Source organism: Trachurus japonicus, chromosome 10 (assembly GCF_045865225.1).
Source record: "Trachurus japonicus isolate A0001 chromosome 10, Traja_1.0".
Classification (NCBI taxonomy): domain Eukaryota; kingdom Metazoa; phylum Chordata; class Actinopteri; order Carangiformes; family Carangidae; genus Trachurus; species Trachurus japonicus.
The window spans coordinates 5,707,040-5,720,788 of record NC_140916.1 but is presented as its reverse complement, the minus strand read 5'-3'; the positions used below and the strand labels follow the sequence as shown (position 1 = coordinate 5,720,788).

The following is a 13,749-nucleotide window of genomic DNA, read 5'->3' as shown; positions in this document are numbered from 1 at the left end:
GAGGAGATAGTCTGGGAAAGTACACACATATATACACACACACACACGCACACTCATAATAATACATGTTGCATACTGTATGTATCGAGTGACGGCCCAAGCAGCGTAGCCTTGACCCTTATCTGTGGTCAAACAGGTATAACTGTTACTTTATCACACCCCCCTCTCCTCTTTATCTCCTACTCTCACTCACTCTCTTTCTTTCTTTCTTTCTCACACACACTCGGTGCCCAGCTCTCCTCCTCCTCTCTCCTCCTACCCCATGGGAAAAGTTTGCAGGCACTTAAAATGCTTCTAACCTTCATCCCAGTAAAGGCCAATAACTATAACTGCAGGAAAAAAAAAAAAAAGTATTCCTTGATGTCCATGCTAACAACAAGCTTGTAATTATTCATAATTACCCATCCATCCATTAGTTGTACCACTTATCCTTGAGGGTTGCAGGCAAAGGGGGGAGGGGTGGGGGGTCAGTGTGGTGGTGGGTGAGTGGGTGGTTGGCCGTTACATACAATCTAACTTCTGTTCAAAATGTCAGTCCAACCTATGAGTCACACAGCACAACTCAATTATATTTTTCAACTACTAAATAATTGGATTATATATTAACACCCCAATAATCGTTGACCACAACAATCAAAACTTGACTGGATTGTTTTATTGCTGTTTTAAAATCCTCGGTTTCAGTCTATGAGCTCATCAAAGCATCTTAAACCGATTACCTGCTGTAATCTGATTAAACATTTATTTGTGCAGAGACGTGTAATCCAGTCCAGCAGTCTGAATATTCTTTAATATGAGCAGTCGGATGGCGTTGCTGTAATCACAGGCACAGCTTGTCTCTGCATGCATACTGCATGCGCCACACTTAGCGTAATATCTTTGGCAGCCGCACGTTTGCGAGATCTCTTCCAGATTGTTGGCGAAATTGAGTAATTCCAAACAAATTTAGATGTAGGTGAAAACTTGTGCTTGATATTGAACATTTGGCTGGAGAAAACGAATGTGGTTCCATCCATTATGCGTAAACAACAAGTGAAGTTAATATCCCCTGAAGTATTTCCTTATTTCCTTTCAGAGGCCAAGTTGCTCTGAGTTTGCCATAAGGTAGCGTGACATCATTATGCTTTTTCTAATGGTTGCTAAGACTTTCTAATACGGTTGAATGAAAGAGTTATTAGACACACCAAGGCCCCACACACATGAAATCATTACATGTTTTCTCTCTCTTCCCCATCTCTCTGTTGATGACTAATGCCTGATACAGACCAATATAAAAACAGTACCTCATCTGAACACTATGCCAGCATCAACTCCCACCACCATGTGTTTGGCTTACGATCCCTGGCCTTTCTAGACTTCATTCAATAAATCAGCATGCGGTTGATCTCTCATTTGGACAAATAAACTCTGATAGTTACTCAAACTTGTGTTTTGATTTGACTCTCTGGATTTTGCAAGATATGTTTTATTTTTCTCCCAGCATGGTTAAAATACAGCTATACTGGAGTAAACATGCTGGATTAAAGGGATAGTTCACCCAAAATTGAAATTTCACTCATTATCTACTCACCCTCATGTCGACTAAGGGCTGGGAGAAGTTTCAGAGTCCTCCGTGGCTTCTCTGAGTTACAGGGGGTCTCGGCGTATTGCAAATGGATACCAACTGTCTTCGTAACAAAAAGACACACCAAAAAACATCCAAATACCTCCATGCTGCTCATATGTCCGTCTTGTATTGAAGCCCCGAAATGCGAAATTGTCAAGAAAAAAATTAAATAAGTCTATATTTCAAGCTTCTTTGTAGCGGAAGCACCTTTTCCCGGTTCGTCAAATTTGGACGAACTGGGAAGAGGAGCTTCGAGAAGCTTCTGCTACAAAACAAGCTTGAAAAATAGACTTATTTAATTTTTTTCGGGACAATTTCGCATTTCGGGGCTTCAATACAAGACGGACATTACATACGAGCAGCATGAAGGTATTTGGATGTTTTTTGGTGTGTCTTTTTGATATGATGACAGTTGGTATCCATTTGCAACCGTTATATGGACATGCACTGCTATGCCGAGACCCCCTGTAACTCAGAGAAGCCACAGATAACTCTGAAACTTCTCCCAGCCCTTAATCGATATGAGGGTGAGTAGATAATGAAATTTCAATTTTGGGTGAACTATCCCTTTAATGCTGGCTGGACTGTGAGCTTTGACTGATGGGACTGTGCACATGTTTGTGTGTGTGTTTGTGTGTTTGGGTATGATTGCTACCAGTGCATAACTGCGTTACCTATGTTTATGCTTTACGTGTTTACATGAGTATCGGACATTGCTCATTAGTGCTGCTGTATATCCATCCATGCACTTTCTGCACACTGTATTTCCGCCTGTCAGTGTGTTGTTTACCCTTGTTAGCTGACAGTTTGGCTCCAACTGTCATTACTTATAATGTAAACTGGATCAAGTCTACTGGATGTACACAGCCGATTGTTTTTATTTCTTACAATTTTCCACTCAGTGTTTTTTGTTTTGTTTTGTTTTAAGCCAGTTTCCTCCTGGAATTATTACACATCCAAGATGTCATTTTTCTTATGTTTTGTTACAGAAACTGAAGAGAAAAATTAAGGAAAATATGCAAATTAGCTTCATCTTGTACACCAGGGTCCTTCAAAGTAATGAGGACAGTTAAATGAAACAAGAAGCCATTGCACTACAGAGTGGTTTTACTACATTTAATTACACAGATTCTTGCATTATTAACATTTTTAAACATTTTTTTAAACACAAAAGTAAAAAAAAAAAAGGTTTTTAATAAAGGTGGAAGACGATCAGGTGTGACTGACTTAGTGTGCGTGTACACAAGCACACACATAAAGGTCCTTTATGTACTTGTGCATTAAAAACGTTTAAGTATATGTGTCTGCGATCTTTCAGCCAAGGGCATATTTCTGTCCAACAGATTGTTTGTGTGTGTGCGCGTGTCTGTGTGTGTGTGCAGAGTCAGTATGACAGACCATGGATTAATGGCTGTAATGCAGCTGCATGTCTAAACATTTTCTTTTAAAGGATATTTAAAGGAAGGTCATGCCAAAACAATTCAAAGTCCACATGGCAGGCCAGACGGTGTCTCTTTTTGATACATCTTCTTTAGTGTCTTTTGGCTCTGTCCTTCTCTTTTTTCCTCTCTCACTCAATCCATCTTCTCATTCTGGGACTCTCTATTTTTGCATCTCTGTTTCCTCCCCCTACCTCCTCCTTTCTCCCCCCTTTCCTTCTGCTTCTTTACTCCTCTCTCCCTCGTTCTCCTCTCGCATCAGCAACTCTCCTCCTGCTCCACCTCCTCCTCTCCTCTCCTCCCTCCGAGGAGATGTCACTCTTAACATCCTCAGACAGAAAGTATAAACACACATATCTGCGGAGATGTTCTCTCTCCCCTCTCTCTCTGTCCCATCTGGAAAATCTTAGATTGCCCCAAAAAACATTACGGCACACACACTCACACGCACACACAGGAGTGGAGAGGGAAAAAGAGGAATATACGTTACACTGGGAGCACCACTGGAAAGGCAGAAGAGAAATGGAGAAGACATCTATTGAGGGATGGAAGAGGAATGGCTCGTTAATTGTTTGTTTTGGCTCGCTAGATTGTGACATTTGTGAAATGCTGCGTGTCTTAAACTTTTTAAACTTTTTGCTTCACGCCAGATTCATTTGTTCAGCGCACTGATTGCTTGTTTATACAACAATTCTTTTTTTCTTTTTTTTTTTTTAAAGCGCAAGTGCCGCTCTCGATCTTTGAAACGGCTCTATGTATCTCTGGCACGCCGCTGATTCTGCTGTTTGCACAGGCCAGAAAATGAGGTTTTTTATCTGGTGTTTCTTCCTCTGGTGTGAACCCGCAGGTCAAAAATGGGGGAAATTGGCAGCGAATACTAGACGCTTTCAAATTAAAATGTAACATCTTAAAGAAAAGCCAAATGCAACCATGTAAAGTGAAAGATAAGTCTTACTTCTGCTGGCATTGCTTTTGCTTTTGAATTCCAGACTTGTTTAAAAATGATAGTAACTACTGTTCTTTTCTGTCTCTCTGCGTCTTGTCACTGCAGTCATCTGGAGGACAACCAAATCAGTGTTATTGAGAGAGGAGCCTTCCAAGACCTCAGGCTGCTGGAGAGACTGTAAGTACACAATCTTACACTACTGTATTATGTGTGTGCGTGTGTGACACAGAGCCAGTCTAAGTATTTTATACTTGAAAAACCCCACCAGGCTACAAACACCCACTAAAAAAAAAAAAGAAATCACAAAATATGCACACCTGCAAACACACTTTCACGCACATACAGATGTTTCACTTTCTACTGCTATTAATCCCTTTTGCCAAACACATTCGACTTCCTTCTGCTGTTTCCTGTCTGTTTTATAAAGCACATGCACCCAGAGTTTACCTGGATGAAGCCCAAGTCCATCCACTTTACACGCTACCAAGGAATCTCCCATAGATTTTGCCCTTGTGTGTGTGTGTTTGTGTGTGTGAGTGTGTGTCCGTCAGTTCGCACCAAGGCTCTAGTCAGTAGAGTCGAGGTGTGAGTGCACAACACAACACTTCCCATACGCACACCTGCATGTTTATTACTCCAGGTTGAAGGGGATGACAGCTTTGCAGGAAGAAGACGCTTCCATGTTTTTTTTTTTCCTCCTGCTGCTGCACAGTGTTTATGATCCTGTAGCATGAGACGAGAACACGGAGCAGCACTGTGTGTCGTCAGATGTTATCTCCTGAAAAACTGACAAGATGTTTTCGACATGTTTTTTTTTTTGTAGGCAGCTTTCAGGTGATGTAACTCGCCCTCCACCTGGCTGCCAAACAGCAGGTCTTCACCTGATGAGAGCAGCATTTCTAAACTTAGCACCTGGCTGTCGTAGCAGTGTTGAATTGACGTTGTTGTGTTAGTTTAGCTGGATATTTCTCCGTCGATATGTCGGACAGATTTAAGTAGCCGTCTCATTTTTGATCTGCACGGTTTAAAAAGTTCAGCTGACGGCTGCAAGTTAGGATGCATGAGTTTTTTTTTCTTTTTCATAGGGTAAGATATTGATCTGGGGGGTTAGATAGTTCAGAAAAAGCAGCTCATGTGATGACGAACTTCACTGCACAGAAACCTGAGAGCAGTGGTGGACAGTAACGGAGTAAATTTACTGGAGTACTGTACTTAAGTACATATCCAGAGGATTTGTACTTTACTTGAGTATTAGATTTCTTTGGTACTTTGGTACTTACTACTCAAAGATGCGCAGAGAAGTTTTTTTTCCTTGAAGCAAGTAAAGAGTTGATATTCCTGTGTTTATGACACAAACGGTAGCTTTTCCCACTGCACCTGAACACACCGAGCACGGCAACTGGGTCTCGCGCGAGACTCCGGGAGACTTTGAATTAGATCTAGTTTTACAAACATGTCGGCTTGCTTGAAGTAAATAAACTTCTCGGTGCATGTTTGAGTAGCCATCTGATGCTGTCTGTGGAAAAAAATTGCGGCTTTGAGGGCTGTAAACAGCCTAAACAGCGGAACTTACATCCACTCCCATTCATTGCTGCCGTGGCGACGTGGGGACAGACGCAACTACCACAAAACAGGAGCAATTAAACTGAAAATCTTCAGATTCCTTCTTTTAGACCTAAAATGATATGAAAATACACCCCCGAGTTGAATTCGCCTGGAATTGTCCTTTAATTTCTAGAAAGGTTGAAAGGTTGAAAGGTACTCGTTACCAGGTCTGCTCTTTTTTTTCTTCTAAAATACTATTGAACACAAGCTGTGTTTGTCAAAGAAGGAAACCCTAACCCCTAAAAGCAGCACATCGGTGCAGGTGGTTTCAAAGAGTTAATTCTCAGAAACAAGAGTTAAAAGGTCCTTAAATTCATTTAGAAAAAATTATAGTAATTCATTGATGTGAAAAGTAAGAAATTTACTCTTACTCTTACTTAAAGTAGATTTAAAAGCATGAACTTTTGGGTACTTAAATACCTTTAGAAGCAAGTACTTTTTTACTCTTACTCGAGTAACATGTCGACTGAGCTACTTTTACTTGTAACGGAGTAAATTTTGACCAGTAGTATTTGTACTCAAGTACTGGGGTCGAGTACTCTGTCCGTCTCTGCCTGAGAGACGCTGAGTGGCAGCAACATGTGTATCTTGTCTCTACGTGGAGATCACACGTCTGATAGTGAAAGCGTGAGGTGACGTGCTGCTTTAATGTTAAAAGGCTCTTTAAGCAGTGTGTCAGGAGGGGTCAGAGGGGGGAGGGAGGGAAGTTGGAGGGAAAAACAGTTGTGTGTCAAAAATCACACAAGAGTTGAGATGGCCTTCACTTCTGTTAGTCGTTTGGAAATATAACTTTTGTGCACCTCTAACATGTACTGGATTGGCCTTTCAAAATAAAATGCATCAAACAGTGAAAGAAAAAATGGTAACACTTTATTTGACGCCTATCTCTGTAACACATTATAACCATACTTATAATGAGTTGCTGATGCTGTTATAACACTATAACTATAGTTATAAACACTCATAAATGATCATAATGCTTTTTAACAATAATCATAACACACTATAAAGCATTTTATCTTATGGTCAGGTATTATAATAGGTTATAATTGTTAGTAACTCGCTGACAATGCCCACATTGATAATGCATTTTATGCTTTATAACAATAAGCATAACACATTATAGAGCATTATAACTCTATTATAATACTTGACCGCATAAGCCAGAATGTTTATAATGATAGTTACCGGTATACACGTTTATAACCCAATTATAACACATTATAACTATATTTATAATGCATTATCAATGTGGGCATTGTCAGCAAGTTACTAACCATTACAACGTATTATAATACCTGACCATATAAGTCATGATAAAATGCTTTATAGTGTGTTATGATTATTGTTATAAAGCATTATTAACATTTATGAGTGTTTATAACTATACTTATACAGTGATATAACTGCATTATAACTCATTATAAGTATGGTTATAATACGTTATAGAAATAGGCGTCAAATAAAGTGTTACCGAAAAAATCAACAGAGAGCTCAGCTAAGGTGAAAAATTATTGCCCTGATTTATTATCTTTTTTTTTTAACTTTACAGATAGTGAAATCCTTTAAAATGCTTAGCTGACAGGATCTGTGATGTGCCTGTCAGGGTGAGGGGTCAGGGGTGAGAGGTCCCGGTGCTGAGTCTCCGTGATTTATGGAGTCACAATGCGAAAAACATGGAGCTTATGTCGCCATCTCCTTGGGCGAGGACGTTCATTAATGTCAACACATGAATTATTAAGTTGTGTTTGGACGTTTCATTTCGTTGAGTGATTTGCAAAGAAACAAAAAGGACTCATAGGTGGTCTGGAAAAGCAAAATGCAATGATTAGCTAATATTTTGTGCTTTTGAAAGCTATTTTACAAAGAAAACATGAGCTTTTAAAGAGATTTCCTTTTTGTGTTCTGGATTTTGAGGCGGTAACTCAGTAAAAATTAGTTCCCTCCAGTCTCCAAATCATTTCTGCTGGACTTTATTGGGATTCTGACTAATAGATATAATTTTCCAAATTCAAAAATATAGTGCCCATACACTTGCGGGTTGGTTTTATTTCAAAGGTTCCAAGTAGAAGAAACTCGTCATTATTATTTGAAAACACACAAAGGATTCTTCCCCTTAAAAAAAAACCATAACTGTTTTGTGAGCGAATGTCTTAAAAAATGAGTCATAACTGTAATAGTAGGCGGTCACGGGCTTCACTTTTCGTATACCAGCAGTTATTTCCTAGGAGCAGGGGTCAATTATTTCAAATGGTGGATATCTCCTTTTGGACCGCGGCTTCACTTTCCATTGGTGCTCACAGGAGTCAGGGTCTTATTATCATTATCACAGGGGTTAAAAGGTTGGTGTCTGTGTCTTCTCCGGCAACAGATTCTACTTTGTGACCCCGCGACCCCTCCGCCCTCCTTCTCTCTTTTCTTTTTCCCCTCCACGCCTCGTTTCTCAGCCAAATGCTTTGGTAGCTTGATAACACTTTCACTCCCTCTCCTCGCACTGTCCTCATCTATCTCTGCTGCTGCTGCGGCTAAAACCCCACCCTCCTCCTGCACACACACACACACAAGCAGACACATCTTTTCCTCTTACACACTTCATCTCTTTCTCTTCACACACACGTCTTTCTGTTGATTGACACCATCCATTTTTTCCCTCGCTCCATCGTCTGCTGCATCTCATTCCTCTGTAAATAACTGCCATGTGTTCATTTCATGCTCAGTTCAACCTACTTAGAAATGCAATGGTACTTTACATGTAAAATGTTGGGGCCATTTGGTACAAGGAGGTTTTCACATATACAGTACTTCAGAAACCTTAACAACCACATGGAAACTGTGATTTTTTTTTTTTCAATCTGGCCCATCCTACTGTTGCACATATGACTAAACACATGTAAAGAGACAAACACTCATGAAAAATGCACATGCTTTGCTTTTTTGTTACCAACTAGCTGCAGAGCTCGCCGTGCTTTTCTCCTGATTCACGTTTTGCCACGTTGTATCATTCTGCATTTTGTCGTCTTTTACACATGAAATCCATCAGTTGACTCTGCATCTGAGGAGCCTCTTCTTGTAGTTTATGTCGTGGGCTTGTTTTTGTTGGCCGCACGCACCTGAAACCACTTGTTGAAAAGCCCTGGTTCACGAGCACAAAGCCTTTCACGTTTGTATATCTCAAGCAGTATTAGGGAGGATAATACAGGATGGATAAGCTATCAGTTGAGATTTATGAGAAAAATAAATTCAAGGCGACTTCTTGGGCAAAGCTCGTGCATTTTGCACATTTTTTTTGTCCGATCTGAGAAATTTAGGTCAGTGAAAGTAAACTTGTTATTTTTTTTTCCATTTCAATACACAGTAGTGGACCTGGCTCTCCCTCACAATCTCTCAATCTTGTAAGTCTTCCTCTTTTCATAAAGCCACAAACCAGATGAAGACTTCCAGTGTATCCTGTATGGTAGAAATTGTTCAACTAGGCGGAGGTGACTTGAAGATGCCAGAAGCCTCAGACTCCTTCCCTCTCTGTCACTCCCAGGTCAAAGCACATTGGGGAGTGAGAGTGATAACTGGCTTCAGAGAGCTTACAGCACGATAACCTGTAACTGACACACACAACACACACACACACACACACACACGTTATGATAACCTGTGGGTCATGATCACAGGAAACCAGACCAGACTTTCCCATGAGTTTCACCTTTGAACCATGAACCCACTGACATTCAAGGTGGTGCGTTCGACCGGGGGGCGCTGAAGGTTCAGTCAACACAAAAAGCAAAAGAATCTGCGTGATTTATTATTGTGTGTTTTCTGCCTGTGAAGTTTTACAATGATAAACTGTTTCACTTTGTTTCTCTGCAGTCGTCTGAACCGAAACAGACTCCAGTTCCTCCCAGAGCTTCTCTTCCAGTCCAACCCCAAACTGGGACGACTGTGAGTACACCTTTTCTTGTTTTTCCATCTCTCTGCTCAACTCTCTCATCTCACTTTGACTCAATTTCCATCACTCTCTCCTTTTTTCTGTCTCTTTTGATGTGTTACATGATCCATTTGAAAACACGGTCACGGTGCGATGTCAGGACTTTTATCCGGGTTGAGGGTTCAAGTCCCGCGCCAGGTGACACAGTGCTTGCTCTGTGCTCCTGTTGAGAGGTGAAAAAGAGCGCGTGCGTCGGACGAGTGTGTGCGTGCGTGCACTATTTTAAGAGGTGAAAGTTTGCCTGCAGTGAATGTTTTTCTTGGACCGGTGAAGAATTTTTATTCGGGAATATGGAGTTTTCCCAGAGTGTTCAGAGTGTAAGAGCAGGTCACACTGATGCAGAGAAGCCTCCCACTTGCTCTCTTTCTTTCTTTCTCTTTTTCATCTCACATTCCCAGACATACTCCCTTTTCCTCTCTCTTTTTCTATCTCTCTCTTTCTCTCCATCCATTTCTCTTTAGTTTTAGTCCCTGAGGTGCACCCACCCTGTCTCCTGTTCCTCTCTCTCTTCGTCTGCACTCTTTCTTTCCACTCAGGTTTTCTATTTGTCTGATCCTCTGAGAGTCTCCGTCGGGCTGAAGGTTGAAACACCTTCTAAACTTTACAGCTGTTTATATTGGGCTGCCTTCAAGTGAAGCTGGAGGTAGACTGTGTGTCATTGGTGCATGTTTGCTTTTGTATGTGTCTACCATCATTGTGATCTGCATTATTGAGCTTAATGTCACGTATGTGTGTTTGTGAATCCATATGCACATACACCATAATGGTAGACTTTATCTGCGTGTGTGTGTGTGTGTTTTGTGGTCTCAGGACAGGGAACACCATCGCTGGGACATTAAACTTCTCACTTCTCTTATTCTCTTTTATAATGTTTCCATGAGGCGGAACGCCTTGGAAGCTACTGTAACCTCACTGTGTTGAGGAAGCATGTTCCTCTGTGTATGGGCTTTTTGTGCTTTTTCACATTACTCAAGTTTTAGGTATTTAAGGTGCTCAAAGAGCAAATTAGACCAATAAGAAGTAAAGGAACTCCGTGTGGAGAAACACTTGAGTGGGTCGGAAAAGTGCGTAGTTTTTTTTTCTTTCTTTTGGACAGAGATCGGCAGCTGTAGTCGTGTTGGATTTGCAGCACTTAAAGTAATTTCCACCTGCGAATCAGAGTCGCAGCAGAGTCATAATGTGTCCGAAGCTCAAAGAAAAGTCTCAAATGATTAGTGATGGACTGGAGCCTTTATTTTGAAATGAGTCATCACACCTTTCCTTCCACAGTATGAGTCATTAAAGGGACAACAAGGAGTTTCTATTTGGTTATAAAAAAGTCTCACGTTAATGTGGATGAATCTACGTTACCCACACTTGTTAATGGGCCCATTTTCGATAAATATATCGTTTTGTCTCTATCGTTATTTTGTTATTATTAGTGGTGGCGGAGATGCTGGGCGAGCCGATCAGCTTTCTTTACTTTCGGTTTCGTGGCGAGTCATGAGAATAACGCCGCCGAATCGCAGTTTATGGTCGGAACTACGACGGTATGTGATCGTCTTTGAACCTCTGACTTTAATTCTTGATGAATGAAAACATGAGTCCGTCTTGCGCCGGTCAAAGAATTTCACGGTGCGCGCAGAGGCTCATAAATGTAGTGTGAAAACGCTTTGCTTTTCCAAAACTTCTCGTTGTCCCTTTAAATTATTCACATGATCATATTGATACATTTTATGAAAAATGTATCTCATCTGATAAGACTTTTGCCTTTAGATTTTTTATAAGCTACAGATGGTATTTGAAACCCATGACCAAAATATATGTGAACACTCCTTCATTGTGCTACTTATGGAGTGAATTACAGCGAAAATGAATTATTTGCCTTTTTGGTCCCATAGGAACTCACTCAAGGACACACGCGGGGGTCCCCAGACCACAATCTGAAAACCTCTGATCTACAGTAAATAATTCATCATCGCTGTAGTGAAAACTGTCCATCAGCACATTTTTTGGTATGTTTAGGTTTTCAGACAAACTTCAGGATAAGTCAAGACACCCTCCTCCACAACACTATAAAAACTAATTGAATCGCCATTAGCTCTAAAACAACATTGTTTCTCTTATTTCATCCAGGTTGTTATTTTCAGAGATATATGGTCACCATTATATGCTCTTTATGTTCTCAATCTATCTAATCTAAAACGTGCATGGAAATTCTCTCTGTCACAGATGTGGTTTGTATTTTCCTGTAACGCTCTCTCAACACGACCTCCTGCGTCGGCAGCGAAGCCACAGGAGGATGAAATCCGCTCGGCGGGGTGCGCGCGCTGTGAAACCTCTATTTAAAACTCAGGACAGGCCGATCGCGTGTTTCATATATTTGTGGCGATGTGTGATGTATTGCTGAAGACAGCGAAGCGGACTGTTACGGCGGAAAGCAAACAGTCATTTACGTCAACTGCGGCTTGCTGGATCACACACAGTCAAAACCCGTCATGTGAAAATCAAGGGGACACACACACACCGACGGATGCGAGCGCACACACATGTACGAATACCTCATGCCACTGTGTTTATTTCCCTTTTCCGACCCGTTCTCTTGTTCTCTGTGAGTGACAGTCTTATTTCCTCCACTGCCTGGCTTACTATTCCATAAAACCCCTAATTGGTCTCGATAGCTTTTATTTATCACCGGTCAAATATGGATCCCTATAGAGCTCTCCGACAACTTGGTAAGAGAGTGGAAACGGTGAACACGTTCCAAACTTAACATTATAAATCTCATGTTCTTTATATCCCTACTTTGCCATCAGCACAATCTAAATTACAGTGTCTGGAGTTTCCTCCTGCTTCTTATTTTCTTCTTTCCACATTTCTAGTTTTTCTCCCCCGACTTTCTTTTTTTTTTGTGCTTTTTCGACACTGTGTTTTCCTGCAAACCGAAGAAGTGAAGTGTCGGAAATGTAAATACCGAGGAGCTGTACATAAGAGGGGGAGAGAGAGAGAGCGTGTGAGAGTGAAAGACAGGAAAGAAAAAAGTAGGAAGTCAGAGGGAGGGGAGGTGAAAGAGAGAATAACAGCAGGGAAGCGAGGAGGAGGAGACGGGGAGGTTTGCTGGTGGCTTTCTGGTTTAGGTTCGTAACCTTCCTCTCTGTCAGCCGTGGTTAGATATTAAATGATGGCAGTGTGATAGGAATTACCTCTTAACCCTCCTATTAAAGCTCTGTGGTCTGAGGTTTGGAGACGGGAGGAGAGGGAAGGAGCTGGACTAGCATTAAGGGAAAATAGGCATAGGTTGGAGGGTTTGCTTTTGAGGAGGGTGGGAGGTAAGGGGCAAGAGGTATCAGGCTGGATAATAGTTTTTTACCAGAGTCTTGGATCCCGTGGGGATGAACGATGCACACGATTTGGGGCTCAAGTCAAAGAGGTTTGTGTCTCATTGGAAAATGTTTTAATTGAGTAGTTAAGTGCGGCCGGTCACTGGAGTGACAGAGACGGATGAGTGATAGGTATCAGGGTGGTCATGTGAAAGGAGGGGAGAGATGGATGGATGGATGAAAGGAAGCTAGTGGAGGATGAAAACTGCGGGTAGTTGGATGAAGGGGATCGGCCCCGCTAGGTGCTCGATGGGGGGCATGGGGGGTGGGGGGGGGCGATCGGCATGGTGAGATGGATGGAGGACTGGAGTCTGTGGGTTTCAGCATGTGCAGTCTGTGGTGGTTTTCCCCCCACAGTTTGCAGAGACTGTGGTCTCACAGCACATGCACACAGACGCGCCGTATCGCACACAGTAAAGCTCATGCAGCTCCGAGTGTAATACAGTACATTCGCTACGAAGGCGGCGAACTTCAGGTTATGGCTCGGACGGAAAAATGCAAGCCGATGGTTTTGTGCATCGGTGCACATCACAGTCTATCAGGGAGGTTTATTTTGCTAAGTGACTTGATGGCTGTTAGTCTCCTGTCTAATAACACTGACCCAGACTGAGCCTCATCCTGTTATCTTCACTTTCTCCTCTGGGAGCCGTGGGTGAGTGTGTGTGCATGTTTTTATGTGAGTTGATGGTTTGTGTGCAACGGACCCCGAGTGCACCATCATTTGAACCAGGGCTGGTTTACTGCCAGTGATGCTCATGAAGCAGCATCATTCTCCCCCATTAAAGAGCTCAGATTACAGTCGATTGGTTTGCATG

At 41.8% G+C, this 13,749-nt stretch overlaps 1 protein-coding gene across 1 annotated transcript in view; it reads left to right on the top strand.

The window, feature by feature from the left end:
- slit3 (slit homolog 3 (Drosophila)) overlaps window positions 1–13,749 on the top strand; it is a 275,138-nt gene that overhangs the window by 21,477 nt on the left and 239,912 nt on the right. Inside the window, exons 3-4 of the mRNA XM_085789009.1 lie at window positions 4,097–4,168; window positions 9,458–9,529. Coding sequence (XP_085645135.1) covers window positions 4,097–4,168; window positions 9,458–9,529 — 144 coding nt within the window. The remainder of the gene's footprint in view (window positions 1–4,096; window positions 4,169–9,457; window positions 9,530–13,749) is intronic.